General features: G+C 54.2%; 2 protein-coding genes across 5 annotated transcripts; one reads left to right on the forward strand and one right to left on the reverse strand.

The window, feature by feature from the left end:
* Nucleotides 1–8,908: 8,908 nt before the first annotated feature.
* FOXL2 (forkhead box L2) lies at nucleotides 8,909–12,171 on the reverse strand. The gene has a single exon (XM_054482484.2). The coding sequence runs from the start codon at nucleotides 11,404–11,406 to the stop codon at nucleotides 10,276–10,278; it is 1,131 nt and encodes a 376-aa protein (XP_054338459.1). The 5' UTR covers nucleotides 11,407–12,171; the 3' UTR covers nucleotides 8,909–10,275.
* FOXL2NB (FOXL2 neighbor) lies at nucleotides 11,839–18,685 on the forward strand. Of its 4 annotated transcripts, none has more exons than XM_054482887.2 (3): nucleotides 11,839–12,148; nucleotides 14,253–14,372; nucleotides 14,997–18,685. In XM_054482887.2, the coding sequence occupies exons 1-3, from the start codon at nucleotides 12,049–12,051 to the stop codon at nucleotides 15,302–15,304; spliced, it is 528 nt and encodes a 175-aa protein (XP_054338862.1). In that variant the 5' UTR covers nucleotides 11,839–12,048; the 3' UTR covers nucleotides 15,305–18,685. The 4 variants fall into 4 exon arrangements, 2 of the variants coding, with proteins under 2 accessions (XP_054338862.1, XP_063518284.1); XM_063662214.1 differs by having other exon boundaries at nucleotides 11,854–12,700; nucleotides 14,245–14,372; XR_010125765.1 differs by lacking the exon at nucleotides 11,839–12,148 and adding an exon at nucleotides 12,290–12,483 and having other exon boundaries at nucleotides 14,245–18,685.
* Nucleotides 18,686–20,252: the final 1,567 nt, after the last annotated feature.

The raw sequence follows: 20,252 nt of genomic DNA on the forward strand, positions 1-20,252 counted from the left end.
ATTTTTCAAAGAATAAGATATGGAGAAAAACCCTATGGTGAAAGGTTAAAACAAGCAGGATACAAAACTGCAAATTTTATGTATATTTATTAATTATGGAAATTAGACTTATTTTAATCGAAATATAGAAATAAAAGACTGGAAAGATGCCATCGAAATGTTAACCATGGTTACTTTGTGGGAGGAGGGATGGGATTATTGTAGCGTTGGTGTTTTTTGTGCATTTTAATGTTTTATTTTCCCAATTTTCTTCAGTTTGAATTATCTTTGTGAGGGGAAAAGTGAAAATGTTAAAGTCCCAATACGTAGCACTGGAAATGCATAGATATGATGACTGAGTAATTTTTACCCCACCCTCTCTAGAATGGATGCAGCAGGCAGAAGTGTCTCTTCGCCTCACTGCCTAAGGTTTATTTCAAGGGCAAGAATGGGGGCCTCTGGAATCAGTTCTGTCTCGGCAGAACCTGAGCTAGGCCTGTGCCGTGCGGGTAGGGAGCAGACCCTTCCGGTCGTCGAGGCGCTCTTAATTTGGTTGGAGAGACAAGTGCACTACAAGAAATAGAGGCAGCCAAGCGCCCGGGCCACCAAGTAAGGTTGAAAGGGGGAGGGTAGGTAGATCGGGACCCGTGGGCGCCAATCAGTGCTAGGGTGGCGGAGAGTAAAGGGGACGAACACAGCCTGGGGCCATCCCCGGAGTCCCCCAGCGTCCGCCTGTGGCCGTGCCTGGTTGGCCGCGGATCCCAGCGGGCGCCGCAAAGCGGCGGGATTGCCAGCGCAGAGCTCCGGCTCTCTGCCTTGTCCCTGGTTCCGAGCAGCGGAGCCTCTGGTGTCGGCGGGGAGAAGTCTCGGATTGAGAAATACGGGACGGTCTCGTCAGTGGCTGAAGGTGCAGCAGCCATTCTGGGGACCCAGCGAGAATGGGGTCGCCTGGCTCTGCGCGAGCCCCTCACGTGGGTGCAGCTCCTGAGCCGCCGAGGGAGGCGGTGGTAATGTCGCCCAGTGCCAGCAGAGGGCAGCCTCGAAGCCGTGAGCCCGAACGGCGACCTCGCCAAACCCCGGGCTCCCTTCCAGCTCCCGGATTCTGCGGGGTAGAGGCGGCCTTGGAGCCCAGAGACCAGCGACCTCAGTCTGCAGGAGCCCGGCGCAGAGGCCCAAGGGCACCCCCGAGATGTGGTCAAGCTACAGCCCTTAGGCAGCCTCACTCTGCGACGGCAAGGGCTTAGAGGGTGGAGGGGGACCAGATGCCTTAGGAGGGATTGGAAAGAAAAGAAACCCAACGCACACAGGGAATTTGTTTTCAAGCAACAGATTCTAAGCATGTGGAAACCTTTTAAGTGATGCTGGCGAGAGCTATGATAGTTTTCGCATTCTTGGCGAGGGAAGTCGGAGGCTAGTAGCGGGATGGCTCCTGGCCGCGCGGGAGACGGAGGGACCAGCGATCCTTGCTGGGGGCAGAGGGACTGTGGACCAAGGATCCAGACACACTTAATTGGGGATTCCAGTCCCGACTGTGGCCACTCAATTGGCGTTGAACTTGAGCAACTCACTGTACCGCTCTAGCCTCCGACTAATCACTTCTGTAAAATGGGCATTATGGGCTCCGAGTCTCTCGTAAGGGCGCTAGGGATTCGAGACAGCAGGAACTTCCTCACTGCTCCAGCAACCTTGGGTTCCTGGGTTTGTAGGTGGGCTGAAAGGATCCTTTCATCGCACGTTTGCCTGGCGTGGCTGCTTTAGAGACCGAGGCCCGCCAGGCTTTGCAACCCAGTTGCGCGTGGGCAGCCACGGCCTTGGAACCTCCGGGATCGCCTCAGCGGCACTCCGGCCAGCTCCCGACTTCCCGCCCCGGGCACTAGGGTCACCCAGCTCCAGAAGATAGTGCTTATCAGCACAGGAATTGAGACCCCACACCCGGCGCAGTGGGTCTCCCAGGAAGCCTGGCGAAGAGCCAAGGCCCGCCGGACCTGAGGTCGCCTGGGGCGCTAAACAGACCCATCTGTGAGCACATTCGGCCAACACACCCAAGTTCAACAGTTGGCGGGATCTTTGGCTGGCCTCGACCTCTCTCACAGTGTGTGCAAACGGGTACCCATTAGATTCTTTTGGCTTGTTTCCTCATCTGTAAACTTTGAAAGGAGAGTATTTCCCGGGGTGATTCTGAAAATCATGCCAGAACTGAAAAGGCCTGTGTAAATGCGAGGTGTAATGATGACTTATTAGAAGTCATAGAAGGTGTGTACGTGCCTGCAGGATAGATGCTAGAACATTCTACAAATGTGTGCACATACACATCACGTATGTGTAAAGGTGCACACCTTTCCCTAGACACATGACAAATGCACACACATATGCGTGTACGTCTGGCTGAGAGCAAAGGGGCTAATACAGGGCCCATACAGGACATAATCCTGCAGTCTTGTGCGTGCACAGTACACACGCGAGCACGACTGTCTGTGCCTGGAGACACCGTATGGCACCGGAGGAGCTGCTCAGCCGACCCATTTCTTCCGAGCTGGGTCGGTGCCACCTGGGAAGTAGGGTTTCGGGTGCTGCTCTGGAGGGCGGGAAAGTCCGGATCCGGGTCTGCTGGTCAGCGCTTCGGCGCCGCCGGACTCCTTTATCTCTCATCTGCTGGCCGGTGAGCGGCTCCAGTTTCAGTGGGGACCAAGACCCCCGATCCTGCCGGTGAGGGGAGGGAGCGGAGAAGGAGGCCGCTCCGGGCACAAGAGGCTGCAGGGTCCCACTCCCCAGGTCTATCGTCCTTCCTTTAGCTCCTCAGGTCACACCCCCACTTAAAATAAAGAAGGGTCCCTGACTCATTCAGGTCAGGGAAGTCGGCCCCCGGGAGTCTCCTGCCCTCACAAGCCATGGTGAAGGAGGCGAAGCCAGGGTTTATCACGGCCTGGGAGAAAATGCGGCTGCAGGGTCTCTTTGGGCTGCAGCGCTGGCCCGGGGCCCCAAGACTGTTAAGGTGTGTGTGGGAGGCGCGCAGTGTGGCTACCGAAGAGCCCTCCATCACTGCACCGGCAGGCCGCCGGGCTCGTCCTCCTCTCATCCTTCCAAGGGTTCTGAGCTGCGCAGCACTAGCATCACCCAGAAGTGTCTGTGGAGAAAACGACCTCAGGCGTAAGCCCAAGGCTGCCGCCTGCAAAGGCAATGCCGTGGAGACTGGGTTCCACCGCGACCTGGGTTTTAAGTCACCGAAAGCGACAGGGCAGGGTCGCAAACACTCTATCGCCTTCTCTGCAGACCCGTGCGGCTGACAGGAGAGCGTTGCGCAGAAAATTCGAGGCCGGGCGCTGGAGGAGTCTCCGCGGCCCGGAGAAGGCACAGAGGCGCTCCTGAGAGGCGTAGCTGGAACAGGCGATGCACGGGTTCGGATCTGGCCGGCCAACCGAGCCCAGCGGTCGCGAAAACCAGAGTCGCTACAGAGGTTGAGCACGATTCCATTTCTGGGGATCGGGTCCGGTGGGGAGCCACAGTCCCTAAAGCCTCCAGAGACTTTAAGTAGGACAATATAATGCTGGTAGGAGCAAGGTGCAAGGAATTTAGTGGCAGAAGCCTTTCGGGGGGGTGGGGAAAGGCAGATCCTTGCCTCGTCTGAGCCTGGGGGTGGGGACAGCCCCTGGCCTTGTAGCCCCTGTTCCAGGGATCAGCTGGGCCCACCTAACCTCCCTATATGGGGTTGAAAGGGGCCAATGGGACGGCCCCGCCGCCCCTCCCTCGGGATTCCACAGGGCCCTGACCCGGCCTTTATCTCTGCACGGTCAGCAGTCGCGGGGGCTTCAGGAAGGAGGACAAAGGCCCGGTGTCACTGCGGGCGGGGGCTCGGTTTCCTGGCTCTCTGCTCACACTCACCGCCTTTAGCGGTTGTTGGGGGAAGATTTTTAAAAATATGTGTCGAATTTCCTTTTTTTCTCTTCTAGAAACAAACAAACAAAAAAGGCGAAAGGCAAATTCCCCTTCATTCCTCGTCCATAGAGATTAAAGTTTCCTGGGATCCTGCCCTTTTTTTTCTTTGACTGCCTAGAAATACTTGTTCTCCCTTGTACATAGAGGAAAATGCGGGGAAAGGTTTTTTAAAACTCGGTTTCATACTATTATTATTACTAAGGACAACCGGGCAGGCTGAGGTCCCAACGTGGATGATACGAGTCGGCCTCGCGCCGGGACTCTGCAGCCACTGCCCTGTGCGCTCAGCACCTCTGGGGCGATCAGGGCCCCTGCGCTTCCGCCCGCCGCCCCGCAGTCGAGAGCACCCTGTGCCCAGACTGGCCGACTCATTCTCCCCCGAATTTTGTTTAGAGCTGGCAAGGGGGCCTTAGCTCGCGCCCCGAGACCTGGGCTTGCAGCGCAGCCAACAGGCCCGGGGACGCGAGGCCCTCCAGGCCGGGGTCTTCCCGGCCGCGGGCCCCTCTCGCTCCCCACCCGCTGGTGGCGCCTTGGTCGCCCGCAATTGACCCAACCCGCTTCCTGCGTTTGCCCCTCAGGTTTCCCGTTTCTTCACAAAGGCCTAGGGGAGCCTCGCCCACAGGCTGACCCTGCAACCTCTGGCCCGGTGGCTACCTTCTGCTTTTCTGAAAACGAAAAGAAAAAAAAAAAAAAAAAGAAAAAATCAACCAGTCGAGGGAGGCGCGTGAGGACTGGAGGCGCCAGCAGGACAGCCTGTGAGTGGGGCTGTGGCTGGCCCCAAGTCCCTGGGTCAGTGACGCTTCGCGGGTCAGCACGGCGTTTCTCAGAGAAAACCTCCTAAACGTGTGAAGACCGCTTTGGGGGAAGCGAGAGGGAGGTTGGAGGAGCCCCGGGCGGGGTCTCAGTGCCCACCAGCTGTGCCTTCAGGGCTTGGGTGTTCACTGCGACGGCAACCGCGTGAGCCTCACTCCCACGGCCAAGGGGCTAGGGCAGGGTGGATGCAATCGCGTGCGCCTGGCCCCGGAAGGTGCTCGCAGGGGGTGCCTGTGGCCAGCTGGGTTAGGAAGTCAAATCCTAGAAAGTTATTACTAAAGGTTTTTTTTTCCCTTCCTTTCTTCCTTCCTTCTTTGCTTCCTTCCTTCCTTTTTTTTTTAATAGGGGAAGGGAAAAAACATTATTGAACATCTACTATAAACTGGGCACTTAAAAATTAGAAAATTTAATTATTTTAATAATTCTGATACACACGTATGTATCTCTATTTTATAGAGGAGAACACTGAAGTTTGAATGGGTATTTTGCCCAAGGTTACATAGTTATTAAAGAGGACACTAGGCTCCATCCCAGTTCTTCCTGACTAAACAGGCCAGGTCTTTGCCTCATCCTGCACAGGCCACCTCCGAGAAGTGACAAGATCCCAGAACAAGCTTTTCACAGCTCAGCACCAAGCCTGTGCGGCAAACAGCCTGCGCAGCAGCAGTTTCTGTGGCACAGAAACAAACAAACAAAAAAGGCAAAAGGCACAGCTCAGACTGTGCTTCCTTCTTCTCCCGGGAGGCTTTCCCTTACTACTCCTGGGAGGCTCTCCCTTACTACGCAGCTCCCTTGAACATCAGTGGCAGCTAGGCTCAGCTGCTGTCAAGTCTCCTTTAAAAATTTCGGAGGCCATTTGCCCCACAGATAGCTGGAAGACCTCTGGTTGGTCTCTTCTCTTCTTAGGACCTGAGATTCCTCAAATGTAATGTAATTTTGGGTTCCTAGACCCAAGACACTCTTTTTATGACAGCTGGGAGCCCTCTCTCCAGAAAGTGGAAAGACTGCTCGGTTTTAAGAATCCTTAATTCCTGGTTGTCCCGAAGGCATGGGGCTCTTAGTCCCATCCTTTCCCCATCTTTTCTGTGGGTTCCACAGTCTACTCCAAGGAGTAGGGCCTGCCACACAGTGGTGGCAGGCCTGACGGGCAGGGCCCTAGGGTCACCACCAGGTTAGATCTGCAGAATGGGAACACTGCAGGGATGCTGAGCCTGATCAAGATGTTTACTGGCCTTAGACCCCCACCCAGAAGCCAGGAGTCTGGTCCGGTGATCCTGTCTATGAAGCCTGGCCCAGACCTTCATAAAGGGAAGAGCTCCATTGAGAGCAAACTATCTTGGGCCAGACTCAGATTCCTGGCCCATATTCTGCTTGTCTGGCTGCATGAAGCCTGGGTCTGGCCCCAATTTCCACCCACCACCAGGGGGCTCCTTGCAGCCCCATCTCCAGCCTTGGCTTCCGGGAAACCCTGGCAAAGGCTGGATGCACCTAACCTCGGATGAAAGGTCCAGGGCCTCTTGCTCATCTAAGCCTCAGATCTGGAGCAGTGAACTATTTACTGATGCAAGCTGGAAACAGGCCATCAATACCCTCTGGAGTAGGGTACGGGACCATCTACAGAACTCCATAGGTCCCCTTCCCACAGTCCCTTGGTGCATGTACTTCAATGGCAAAGATTTCTCCAGGTCCCTCTTGAGAACAGGACACCTCCCCCTACTTTCTCCAAACCAACCCACTTACTCTGATTGGGCAATTTTAGTGAGGTGCAGGTGACTTTAAGAATTTCTGTGTAAATGTGAGGAGAGGGCTCATACTGTCAGCAGTGTGTGAGGATGTTTACACCCACCACACACGTAATCTTCATGCAAGAACAACTCATTACCCAGGACATTCAGAAATTGGCCGGGTATTTGTATTAAACTCTATTTACATTGTATTTACACACTGACCAATATATATACGCACACTCACATGGCCCAGCCATCTAGGCCAGACTGTATATGCTAAGGCATAATTGCTATATAACTCAAATACTTTTGCCCTCAGGAATTGCTTAAATCAGCTTCTATAATAGAAACTCAAAAGGCGAAGAGGGAGAGAAGAGAAAGGAAATGAGAGATGAAGAAAGCCTGCCATTGAACTAAACTTTCGGCACTGGGGAAAATGACCAAACTTAAGAGCTTTGGAGAAATCCCGAGGGCTGGAGTTAGACAGATTTTTCCTGTGGGCATCCATGGGGAAGTGGGGTATGATTTGGCTCCCTTCTCTCACCTCCTTCAATCCCTGTGTAGACCCAGGATTGACTCACTGATTGCTTCATTTTGTCTTCCTTACTTGGTGAGGCTGCTGCTCTCTTCCCAGCCTTGGGTGCCTTTTGCCTTTCAGTTCTTGGGGAGGAGACAGGCTGGTCCTTCATTGCTGGCCCTGGCCAACTTCTCCGTCTCACTGGAGGTGGGCTGCTACCTGTCCACCAGGGCTTGGCCCTGGAAGCTTCCCTCCCTTGCTTTCTCGGCTTGAGACGGCAGTTAGGGGAGTGCTGACAGCCAGCTTCAGAACAGGGAGCCTCTGCCTGATGAAGCAAAGGCTCTGTCCATATTATTTTATTTTTCAGCAAGCCAGTAATACACACCCACAAATGCACACATCACCAATGAGGTATGAATGCCACACACACTGTGGTCCCAGTAAGCACTTCCTAAGTGTTAGCCATATGATTATTACAATGCCGAAAATATATACCCACTCTGCAGGCGAATGACAGACACACACGCCTCCCACCCTGTTACCAATACACAACTAACACAGTACACACACACTTGCAGCAGATACTGACTACACAATTAATTGCCCATGGGCTAAATTTTCACACTAGACAAAGCACAAACAGACACGCACACAGCAGGCTGCTTTCTGTTCTGCAACTCCCCTTAGACAGATAGTGGAGCAGCCGGGCACCAAAGGCACCCAGACACCAGGCCTGACCAGCCTCTAGGGCTTCCTGCTCCAGCTGAGCCTCCCTCTCCATCCAGCTCCTGCCAGTTCCTGGTAAGCTCCAGTCCCAGTCTTGAGGTGATGCCCCCTGAGAATCCCCGTGGCTTAGTCTCCTGCCTTGTAGCCTCTCGCAGGATGCCTGTGGGGGGCGGGGGGCATTCTGAGCAGAAGCCACTTGGGCCCAACTATCCATAACAGGGATACCACCCTGAGGTTCCTACCGCCTGACCACTGGAGGGCTGAAGTGAGAAGCCTGCAGGCTCATTCCCGTGGCGCAAAACCGATCCTGGCCCACCAGCCGGCCTGGACCTGCCGCCACATTGCTGGCCAGGACCCGAGATAGACGGGGGCAGTGAGGGACACACGGCTGGGTGGGGGGCCTAGTCCCAGCTGAGCAGCAGCCCGCAAGAACCGGCGGATCTATCCTATCAGAAGTCGGAAGTCATCTATCCCATCAGAAGAGTGAAGGCCGACCACCCCCTAATCCGCCTGGGAGAACCAGACTGCAACCCGGTCAAACGCCTGTGTGCCTGCGCGGAAGCATGGATCTTAATTCGTTATTTGGGGATCTCAGTAAAGGAAGAGAGAGAAAGAAAAAAGACTAAATTTCTGCAGCCGCGAAGTATGTTCAATCCTTACTGAAACCTCCAAATCTCCTACCCATATCTCAAGGTAAATGAATTCTGACCATTAAAAATAATAAAGCAGTCACTTCTCACGTTTGTACAGAGGTTAGCAGCTTGCAGCGCATTTCCACAACCAGAATTTTATCTATTAATGTTTGGAACAAACTCTTGGCTGTTATAGTTGACTCGAAATCGAAAAGTTTGAGAACAATAATAAAAACACAGCCAGCCCATACACCTAGTACAACTATGTATGAGGTAGCATACAAACTTGAATGGGTACAAAAATAAACCAAGTCCTACCTACAGTCGCGCCTTGTGAACGAACCACGGAAGAAAAAGTCTTTCTGCTGACATTAAACAGCCGCAACGGGCCAGTGATGACACAGAAAACAAACAATCCCCAGGAAAACAAAGCAGCAGCGACAGCCACAAACGCCTCCCACCCCAGTTGCTCTCAATCTTTGTTTAACTCATTCTGAAAAAGATAAAATTTTGCTGGAAATCTTCCTCTTTTAACTAGCTGCTGAACTAACTTAGGCGCGACGGAAATAAAGAAGTCCGTGTTAAAAGAAGGAACAAAAAATTTATTCGGGAATCGACAAGGCAAAAACAAAAACAAAACAAAAAAACACAACAAAAGTGCTCTAGTTCTCTCTAGAAAATTTGGTCCCCCAAACAACAAGCTACAGTACAACCAGGTCTATGGTTTTTGGGCCGGGCCGGCTCCGGGCCACAAGACCGCCTAGGTCGGCCGCTGCGGGGTTTCACATTTCTCCTTCCCAAGGTGGGAGAAGCAGGACGTTTGAAAAACAAAAAGCAGGGAGGACGAGCCGTCCCAGCAGCGTGGGCCAGGCAGGCAGTGATTTCCCTGCCTCCAGGACTTGCATCGGAAGATCCGGGGACATTTGTTTTTGATTTTTTTCTTCAGATAGGGAGAGGGTGAAACTTCCCCAATTGGTAGACGAAACCATCTTTTATTGGATCTATTCTCCTAACTCTGAACACAGCTTTTTGAAGGCCCAACAGGAACTCTAACGCAAATCTTCCAGAAGAGAAGATGAGGAATACTAAAGCTTTTGATTTTCATATTTGGATTTAGCAAACTCCAAGGCCACAATACTTCCCCGGTTGCCCGGTGAATGTTTTTTTCCTTATTTTTTTAAAAATACTCTCTTAAAAAGCTCCACAGATCTTTCCAACAAAACATTAGCCAGCAGCCGGGGGCCGGAGGTGCTCGAAGCGACGGGACTGATAGCGGAGGAAACGCAGCCTCCCTCCGCGCCGGCCCGCGGTGTAAACCGAGCACAGGCCATGGAGCCAGGCTGCCCCGGCTCCCGCTGGGTCCCAACCCCCGCCCCGCCTAGTGGGCCCCGCGGCAAGCGGCTTCTGAACAGCTTCAAGAGGGTTCGCGGAGCAAACACACGTATTGGTCCGTCCCTTTCTCGGGCAGCGCGGTCCCGCCATCAGTCCTGTCCGGCGCGTCTAGCCATGGACTGCACGGCAGTCGGGCGGGGAACGCGGAGCGCGAGCGCACCGACCTGTGAGAGAAGGCCAAGAGGTCTGCGCTGCCGAAGCCCGGTCGCACCTCGGCCCCGGGCCCTTTCCGCGGTGAATTTGGGCAGGAGACGCTGGGGCTCCGGAAAGAGACGAGCCCAGTAGAAAGCGCGCAGAGAGGCAGCTTCAGGCCAGGGGAGTGCAAGGGCATAGAGGCCAGGGAGGTGAGCACAGGAGGACATAAGCTGAGGGGACAAAGAGGAGTGACAGGAGCTGAGGAGAGCGAAAAAGCACAGAGGGATCCTGGGCGCTGGCTCCAGAGGCGGGCCCAGAGGGTGTGAGGTCCGGCTGGCGGCGGCGGCGTCGGCTGCGACCGGGGCCGGCGTCGCGCGTCCTTGCATCCTCGCATCCGTCTGCACCGGTATGCGGTGGGCTCTCAGAGATCGAGGCGCGAATGCAGCGCGCCGGTCTTGCTGTCGTGGTCCCAGTAAGAGCAATGCATCATGGCGAGCTCGGGCTGCCGGGCGCAAGCGAACTGCAGGCCTGGCGCACTGGTGGGCGCGGGCGCCGGGGGCGCGGCGGTGGCTGGGCTGGCAGGGCTGAGCTGGCCCGGGGGCGGCGCGGCGGCCCCGTGGTGCGGTGGGGCAGGCGGCGGTGCGGCGGCCGCGTGCAGATGGTGTGCGTGCGGATGCGGGTGGGGGTGCGGCGGAGGCGGGGGTGCGGCCGGCGGGCCTCCCAGGCCGTTGTACGAGTTCACTACGCCGGGGGGTAGCGCCATGCTCTGCACGCGTGTGTACGGCCCGTACGAGGCGGCCGGGCCCGCCAGCCCCTTGACCACAGCGGCCGCGCCAGGGCTACCAGGGCCTGCGGCCGCAGCCGCGGCTGCTGCAGCCGCTGCGGCCGCCGCCATCTGGCAGGAGGCATAGGGCATGGGTGAGGGAGGCTGCGGTAGCGGCCACGAGTTGTTGAGGAAGCCAGACTGCAGGTACTTGGGGGGCGCCAGGTAGCCGTAGCCGTCGGCCCCGGCGCCCGCCACGCCGCACCCGCCTGCGGCGCCTCCGGCCCCGAAGAGCCCCTTGCCGGGCTGGAAGTGCGCGGGCGGCGGCCGGAACGGCCGCTTCATGCGGCGGCGGCGCCGGTAGTTGCCCTTCTCGAACATGTCTTCGCAGGCCGGGTCCAGCGTCCAGTAGTTGCCCTTGCGCTCGCCGCCGCCCTCACGCGGCACCTTGATGAAGCACTCGTTGAGGCTGAGGTTGTGGCGGATGCTATTTTGCCAGCCCTTCTTGTTCTTCTCGTAGAACGGGAACTTGGCGATGATGTACTGGTAGATGCCGGACAGCGTGAGCCTCTTCTCCGCGCTCTCGCGGATCGCCATGGCGATGAGCGCCACGTACGAGTACGGGGGCTTCTGCGCCGGGTCTGGCTTCTCCGGGGCTGTCCCGCCGCCACCCCCACCGCCCTTGCCTGGGCTCGGCGGCGGCGCTTCTGGCTCCTTGACTGTGCGACCGGTCTCTGGGGCCAGCAGGGCCCCCGCCGCGTCCTCGGGCTCGGGGTAGCTGGCCATCATGACAAAGCCGGCGCGCCGCGGCCGGGCCGCCTCTGCTCTCCGCTCCAGGCGCTGGCGCGGCAAAGAGTTGGGGCGCACAAGTCCGCTTACGGCCGAGTCTCAAACTTCTGGAGACTGCGGATGCCGCCCGCGCTTGCTTGCTGGAGGCCTCTAGCTGCTCTCCCCTCTCCTTCCCCTTCCCCTAGGGAGCGGCCGGCGGGAGTGGAGCTCAGCCTCTGGCCATGGGGAGTCCGCCCAACAGAGAGGGGCTCCGGCCTCGCCGCCCCTCCCCGCTCAGGCCAGTCCCCGCCTTGGTGGGTTTTCTTTTCTGCGCTCTTCCCCTCCCCCCGCCCCCCGGTTTCCCGAAGCACGACCCGCGTCTCTGGCGGAGCTGCCTCCTGGAGTCCCTAGTGCGCCAGGAGCCTCGCTGTGTTCTGATTCGTATGGGCTCCACCGAGTTCCGCTTGCGTCAGGCGCCTTCGCCCCTATAGCGGGGCGGCCAGCCGCGCACGGGCGAGTTCATCTCCAAGTCACTTTTTGTAAACGCCCCGCACAGCCTGGACCGGCCTGCCCCCTCCCAGCGAGCCTCGGGGGCCCAGCTGACAGCCAGGCTCACGCGCCCTTGAAATCTGCCGGTACTCGCTCTGCGGGCTGGGCTGGGAGATGACGAGGACCCCGGTGGGGTCTGCCCGCACCCGGCCAAAGCCCAGGAAGCTCGGGCCCCAGCGAGGAAAGGCTCTCCAAACCTCCTCGCGGCTTTCAGGTGAAAGAAAACGACTCCTTTGCTCTGCCGTTTGCTGCCGTCTTGAGGCTGAACTTCTAGCTCGGGGCTGGGGAGGGGCGAGACGGCGAGGGGGCCGGACGGGGTAGGGTGGGGAGAGCTGCTCTGAGGCTTTGGGAAAGTCAGCCCAGAAACGCGTGTGACTGTACAAAGAAGCCTCGGCCTGGCCTGTCTCTCGCGCTCTCAGAGTGACTGGGCTGGAATGGGGCTGGGGAGAGGATCTCTGGAAATAGTCGTCAGGGGCGCCGCCTGAATCACCTCTGCCTCTCCCTGCGTTGCCAGTGGATCTAGGAACCAGGCTCCTCCTTGGAATCCATGTACTAATTCTACGGGGTTGGAGTGAAGGTTGGATGTGTGCTTTAACACCACCAAGTAGATGCCCCTCAGCTATTGCACTAACACAGGCGGGGCTGTTGCCCGGGACTTTGCGGGACTGTGTATGTGTGTGCACAGGGGTCATATGTGGAAGTCATGGAGAGGAGCTGTCCTTGAGATGGGTGAGATACCAAGTGCATGTGTGCTGCTCAGAAACAGGTATGCACATGTACAAGGTGTGAGATTTGTATTTACGAGGTAAAACACATTTATACTGATAGTTATGTAATATGTTCATCAAGTACTAGAGTAAATGTAGCTGGTGGATATAGCATCTTCTCTTTTTCTCCTTTCTTCTTTCTTTCCCCCCTTTCTTCCTTTCTTTCACAATTCTTCGATGCCTCTTTCCCTCCCAGTGTATGTATTTTGCCACAGACTGGGAAGAAAAACATCAGGCTGAGGGAGGGTCTTGTTCAACTCTCTCTCCTGATGAGACATTTGTTCTGATCTTTCTCCAAAGAATCAGGAGTTAGTTGGCACCTACCTTAAGCAGAATTCTGATGGGAATCCAATTATTTCAGCATGTACAGAGATTGTTTCAGGGAAAATCAGGTGTGCCTTTTAACAGTGTGCTCCCTAACAGTGCTTTTTAACTTGGCCTTAACAAAAAGTCTGCAGTCATAAAGTATGAGAGAGATGGCCAGTGTTTTGAATCCTCAAGCCCCAAACTCCTTGGTGCTAAGGAGGCGGGCAAGGCTGCCTTATGGAGGAAGGTGGACTGAATGGATGTCATGTAGCTGTGCGTTAGTGATTGGCATGTCTGGAGTGGCTGACTCAATGCCTGTCACTGCCTCTTCCTCCCAGGCTGTTTAGACTCTGAGGGTTCTCCTGAAGCCCAAGGAGCCTTCAGTGGCCTGTGGTTCCAGCATCCACAGGCCATCTACAAGTGTTGTCTGCTGCTCACTCAGGCCTCTGATCTGCATTCTGAGATGAAAGGGAGGGAGGACAAGGGTGGTAGGGCTCTTGGGAATTCAGCATCTTGAAGATGACACCAGAGAGGTCAGCAGGGCAGCCCTTGCCTGATCACAAGGATGAGAGGGAGCACGGCTATCCCCAAAGTAGCTTGGTTTTTTTTATGGGCAGTCTTCCACTGCACCCAACAGACATGGGGGAAGCAGCACTTCTGCAGAATCCCTGCTGCTGCTTTCTGAGCAGGAGTGCAGATGTTTTTCTTCTTCCTTACCCCCATCCTTGCCCAGGCTTTGGGTGGGAGTGGTGAGTCCGGTTTGGGGCTGCTGCAGATTGGCCTCAGTGCCTATCCTCCCCCAGCCAGGGCCTGGGCAGGGGGAAAAACAGCTGGGTCTGGCCCCATCCTGATGGGGGCTCCTCTCTCCTTTTCTCTCCTTTTTTTTTTTTTTTTCCCCCTGACCACCCAGGCTGGCTCTCTGCCTCTCTCTGTCTTTCTTTCTTCTTCTTACAGGCATTTCCGCTGCTCAGCCCTGCAGCAGCCAGGTGTAACAGCATTGTTGTGCGTGTCATCACTTCCCTGAATTCCACAATCGGCTCCCTTTTCAGCCTTTAAGGAGCCTGTGTGTGTGTGTGTGTGTGTGTGTGTGTGTGTGTGTGTGTGTGTGTGTGTGTGTGTGTGTGTGTGTGTGTGTGTGTGTGTAGGGGTTGGGGGCAAATGAAGGAGTTCCTCTGAAGGATTTTCAGAGTAGAAAGGAGTTCTGCTCTGAAAATACTGATTTCTGACTGTCCCGTAGAGGAACAGAATCCCCAGCCCTGGTGAAGAAGAGGATGCCTGATGCGTGCACCCTGGAAAGGGCTGGAATCGGTCTCCCGAAGATGTGCCTTCACATGGCTGTCCGGCATTCGAAGGCTCAGAAAACAGGCAAGAAAATGCGGGCGGGAAGCCTGGCAGAATGATTACTTTCAGGTCCCCTCCAGACTTCTGCGGAAAAGCCAGGGGCTTCGGGCTGGAGGTAGAGGAGCCTAGGGAGAGAGCAGAATCCTCTCCTTGCCGGCCCAGCCAGAGGTGGGTGAACCGGGCGCTCCAGGAAACGGTGTGGGGCGCCTTGATTTACTTCTCAACCTTCGGAGGCGGGCTGGTTGCTGGCGAGGTCGGGATCCTCTCTGAACAAGGCATACTGTGCCTAGGTTTTGTGGACGCCAGGGCCGGTTCCTTTTCTCCCCGCGGCATTGGGGCGACGCAGGGCCCCGGCTTAGGACCTTGGGGCGGCGCTCACCTCCAAAGGCCAGGGTGGTGGGCTGGGCAGAGCTCACTGCCTCTTTGCCCCAGTTTTCCAGGGTCCCGCAGCTGCAATTCAGCAGCCACCGGCTCCTCCTGAACGTGGTCCCACCGGAGCGCCGCCTGCGGATACGGTTCCAGTGAACCGCCGATTGAGCGCAGTCTCAGCTCCCGCGCCTCCTCGCAGCCTGGCCCCGCGCCTCGGAGGTCCCGACAGCCGGCGCGAGCAATCTAACACGGCTCTGATAGAGACGCTTTTCTCCCCAGGGCCGGGAATCCTGCAACAGCGGCAGAAGCGGCCCGCGCCTCGGGCTCCCAGCGGCCCAGCTCTACTAGGGGAGCGTCGCGGCTGCTTTGAGGCAGGCAGCGCTTCGCTAGAACCGCTCAGCTCGTCCCGCGCCGCCGCCGGCTGCCTGAACCAGGTTCCGCTGTCCCCTTTCCTAGCGGGACCCCGAAACACCCGCCGGCTTCCCACTCCTGAGCGGGAGAGAATAGAGCTTGCTGCAACCCTCTGCTTGGAGGGATGGCCTCTGCGGTGCTTGGCTAGCAAAGGGAAGCTTCACTGTGTCTATTAGTACATCCGCATACACTCCACGCCTCAACAACTGTCAGTACTCACTCCCTCCCGGCCCCTCACAGGGCTCTTTGCACCCACACCTCAGGGACTCGGTGTCCCCCCACTCAGGTCACGTTACTCCATCCACTTCTCTCTCCCTCTCCATCTGTTAACTCCAAATCCCCTCGCGTTCTCCCTCCCTTTCTACTTCTCTCACACTCACCAGCTACACATACTAATTCAGATTCTGCACATGTTGGTGGAAAACATGTCAAGCCAATGTGCAGACCCTGAGCCTTTTCACACGCTGCTCACTTTCGCATCTCACGGCACAGAAGGACCTCTGGGCTCCATGTTTACAAGCCTGACTCCTAGAAGCCTGTTGATTCTCTGATGTACTTGGCCTGTGATTCGGGTGACTGGGCTGCCACCTGGGTGTTTTCATGGTGGGATTGCTGCACAGACCACAGAGAAGCTCAGGTACTGAGCATGTTCCAGATACACTTTAACATGCACAGGCCACTCACACAGGCTTCATCTCTGTCTCGAAACTCTGCTGAGCTTGCTGCTCAGACCAGCAAGCTGCAGCAGCGGACACCCACATAGCACCAGGTCTGAAGCCAGTGGGTATTAGTCTGCCTGGTTGGGATTAGCAAAGTCAGTTACCCACATATGTGCTTGGGAGAGAATAGGGGGGTGGAGAGAGAGAGAGATATATTGAGGAAGAGGAAAGAGAAGCGACCTCCTACTCTGGGAAGAACTCACACATGAGAGCTGTTTCCTGTTAAGTGTCTCATTGAGCTCCCCTCTTTCTCCCCCAGGAAGGGCTGAGAGGCAGTAGACCAGAGCTCTGGGTTCCTCTTTACCTTGCTGATGTTGGGGTATGAGTCCACCAACACTATTTTGTCCCAAGGAGTATGTGCCCCACCGTCAATCAGGCAGAATGCAGGGCAGTTGTCGGCCTTTTTCATGGTGGAGGCCCACTGGGGAAAAGGCAGAAGGGTCTGGGTCCTGAGCCAAGTGAGTCCCTCCAAAGACCCGTGGGATGCTCTCAGAGGCGGATTCTAGGGTGGTGGGAGCTGCTGACAAGTTTCCTCTGATATCCCTCACGACATCTATGGCCCAAAGCCATTTTGTTCAGCTCTGAACAGTGAGTGCCTTGCCAGTAGGCCTCAGGCTTGCTGGGGAACATGATGTGTTCTTAAAAGTTGCCTTGTTGCCTTTCTCCACACCTAGACTGTAAGCGCTGATGGGCAGAGACTCTGCCCTCCACTTCGCACTCAGTGCTCCCCACCAGGATGGGCTTAATGCCTTTTAATAGAATTAGAAAATGGTTCCGCTGGACAGAATTGGGAAATGCCACTTTCCTTATAATGAAGTTAGAATTTCCAAGAAACCGACTGTAGCTGAGGAAAAGTGGTTTGATCATTGAGAGCCAGCTCAGGATCTGAGAGTTCTCTGCCATTTGGGGTTACTTGCTCATTATAGCTGCATGGCCATGGTGCTGAACCTTAGGCAAGGACAAGGACACCTCCCTAGTTCCCAGTCATGGTGAGGACCTGTCTGAAACATTCAAACTAGACTTTACTGGAAACAGAGAGGTCTCTGCATTCAGGGCAGCTGGCTTGCAAGGTAAGGCCTGCAGTCTCCACCCCCACGCTAACCCATGAGGGGATGCCAGAGAGAGCCCTTCCCCCTTGGTCCTCATTCCTGGCTCAATTTTCTCCCACAAAGCGGGCACTGCCTAAAGACGATAGGCAACTGCCATGGAGGAAGGCAATTTTAGATGCCTAGCTGGCACAAAGTCCAGAGGAAGGGAGGGAGAAGGGCTTTTTGTATTACTGTTCTACCTTTGGAGATTTTCCTCATGCCAAGATAGGGGGTGTGTGTGTGTGTGTGTGTGCACTATAACTTTATGAAACACTTTTTTTTTTTTTTGAGGCAGGGTCTCACTCTGTTGCCCAAGCTGGAGTGCAGTGGTGCAATCTCGGCTTACTGCAATCTGCACCTCCCAGGCTCAAGTGATCCTTCCACCTCAGCCTCAGCCTCCCAAGTAGCTGGAACTATGGGTGTGAGCCAACACACTCAGCTAATTTTTTTTTTTTTTTTTTGGTATTTTTGGTAGAGACAGAGTTTCACCATGTGGGCCCAACTGGTCTTGAACTCCTGAGCTCAGGGTGATTTGCCTGCTTCAACTTCCCAAAGTGTTGGGATTACAGGTGTGAGCCACCATGCCCAGTCAGTTTTTTATTTTTTATTTCAACAGTTTTGGGGGAACAGGTGGTTTTTGGTTATGTGGATAAGTTCTTTAATGGTAATTTCTGAGATTTTGGTGCACTTGTCACCCGAGCATTGTACACGGTACCCAGTGTGTAATCTTTTATCCCTCATCCCCCTCCTACCCTTCCCCCCCGAGTCCCCATTATATAATTCTTTTTTTTTTCTTTTTGAGACAGTCTTGCTCTGTTGCCCAGGCTGGAGTGCAGTGGCGTGAACTTGGCTCACTGCAGCCTCCTGAGTTCAAGTGATTCTCCTGCCTCAACCTCCTGCGTAGCTGGGACTATAGGCATGCACCACCATGCCCAGCTAATTTTTGTATTTTTTGTACAGATGGGGTTTCACCATGTTGGCCAGGCTAGTCTTGAACTCCTAACCTCAAGTGATCTGCCTATTTTGGCTTCCCAAAGTGTTGGGATTACAGGCGTGAGCCACTGCACCTGGTCCATTATGTCATTCTTATGCCTTTGCATCTTCATAGCTTAGCTCCCACTTATAAGTGAAAACACAGGATATTTGGTTTTCCATACTTGAGTTACTTCACTTAGTATAATGGTCTCCAGCTCCATCCAGGTTGCTATGAATGCCATTATTTTGTTCCTTTTTTTGGCTGAGTAGTATTCCATGGTGTATATATGTCACATTTTCTTTATCCACTCATTGGTTGATGGGCATTTAGCTTTGTTCCGTATTTTTGTATGTAGTATAACTTACAGATGGTAAACAATATATAGCTTGATGTATTCTGACATGTAATGCAGTATGTAACCACCACCTGGATCAAGATATGGAGCATTTCTGGCACTTCATAAGGTTCCTTCATATCTTTTTCCAATCAATATTGCCTCAAAAGGGAAACCATATTTGGATTTCTATCACCATAAATAACCTTTGCCTGCCTTGAGCCTCATATAAATGGAGCATATAGCATGTAAGCTTTTATGTCTAGTTTTTTCTGTGCAACATATTTTTAATATTCACTGGTCTTGTTGCATGTGTCAGACATTTATTTCTTTTTATTGCTGTGTAATATTCTGGTATTTGCTTATCCATCCATATGTTGAGGGACATTTGTTTCCAGTTTTTGGATATCATAAATAAAGTTGCTGTCCACATTGTTGTACATGTCTTTTTGTGAAGGACATTTTACTACTCTTGAGTGAACTGTAGGAGTAGGCATATATTTAGTTTCAATAGATTCGGCGAAACAGTTTCCAAGGTGATAAAACCAAATACAGTGATATACAGATAGACAGACATACTTTAACAGGGCCTTTTCCTTATAGATAGCATTCTCTAAAAACCACTATTTACCTGCACTTATTATTACTGTTGTTATAAATGGAAAAAACAGCTTTTTTGTTTTTTGGTTTTTGTTGCACAAGGTCTTACTCTGTCACCCAGGCTGGAGTGCAATGGAGTGATCATGGCTCACTGCAGCCTTGACCTCCTGGGCTCCGCCTCCTGAGTAGCTGGGACTACAGGTGCTCACTGCCACACCCAACTAATTTATGTATTTTTCGTAGAGATGGGGTTTCGCTGTGTTGGCCAGGCTGGTCTCGAACTCCTGGGTTCAGACAGTCCTCCCATCTCAGCCTCCCAAAATACTGGGATTACAGGCATGAGCTACCACACCTGGCCAAAAAAATAGCTATCCTTTATTAAGTAGTTATTTTGTGCCAGGAACATTACATGCATTATCTCATTTCATTTTTATGAGAAACCTAAGGGATTGGTACTGTTCCCATTTTACACTTGAGGAACCTGAGGCTCAGAGAGGGTGAGTAACTTGCCAAAGGCCCCTGGCTGATAAGTGACCACTTGACTGTGGGCTCTGAATTTCACTTCTGTACATGTACCTCTGTTTGTTCCTGTGAGGTCAGGAAGTTCTCCCTTCCATCTGAGCAAATCTAGCTGCCAGGTAAGAAACTCATTTCCTATCAACCTGTAGTCCTCTCTGCATACCTTCTCACACCTAGATTTGAGATCTGTGTACACACACATATGCACACAGTTTCTCTCCCACAGCCATGCACACTCACTGTGAAGAAGAAGAGGATGGGGGCCAATTTAGTGAAGACTTCGGAGCTTGCCAAGTCCTGGGCTCAGCAACCTAATGGGGTCCCTCTCGGAATTTGCAGAAGATTGGACTAAGATTGGACTAGGGACCAGCCTGTTTCTGGATGCTACAGAGGATAATTCAGAGGCTTTCTTTCCCTGGAAAGAGATGGGAATTTGGTCCTCCTCCCAGCATGCTGAGCCAAGCCCATGGTGGGCTTCAGAGGCTGATGCATAGGGCATCTCTCTGCAAAGTTTGTCGACAGATGTTGCACTTTGCCTTGGAAGGTGGTGAGTGGGGAGGACAAGTGTGGTCTGAGCAGGGAGAGAGCAGGAAGTCTGGGGAACTGCCCCTCTAGGCACAGTGCTTGACTAGGCCCTGCATGGAATGGTCACTGCAGGAGGGAGAACCAGCAGCCTCCTCCTCGGGGCCATGGGTTACCAAATTTCCAAGTCTCCAAGCCCCTAAGCTTGACTGAGAGGAGTGTTGCTACTCTGTGGGTAGAGGCCATATGTGGGTTTCCTATGCTTTGCAGGTGGCCCCTCCTCAGGCCCCTTTCTAGACTAATTGAGGTCTTGCTGGGCTTTGGGTTTGTAATTGGGGGTAATTGCTGACAGGCTGTTGTGGTGGT

This window comes from Pongo pygmaeus, chromosome 2 (genome assembly GCF_028885625.2).
Source record: "Pongo pygmaeus isolate AG05252 chromosome 2, NHGRI_mPonPyg2-v2.0_pri, whole genome shotgun sequence".
Lineage (NCBI taxonomy): Eukaryota > Metazoa > Chordata > Mammalia > Primates > Hominidae > Pongo > Pongo pygmaeus.

What these genes read in the sequence shown, in the direction of transcription:
- FOXL2 (XM_054482484.2), bottom strand. Translation starts at nt 11,406, where the DNA reads ATGATGGCCAGCTACCCCGAGCCCGAGGACGCGGCGGGGGCCCTGCTG.
- FOXL2NB (XM_063662214.1), top strand. Translation starts at nt 12,543, where the DNA reads ATGCCCCTCAGCTATTGCACTAACACAGGCGGGGCTGTTGCCCGGGAC. An exon ending in TGTGTGCTGCTCAGAAACAG is followed by an intron (nt 12,701 to 14,244) that starts GTATGCACATGT and finishes ACTGTCCCGTAG; the next exon opens with AGGAACAGAATCCCCAGCCC. An exon ending in TTCGAAGGCTCAGAAAACAG is followed by an intron (nt 14,373 to 14,996) that starts GCAAGAAAATGC and finishes TTTTCTCCCCAG; the next exon opens with GGCCGGGAATCCTGCAACAG.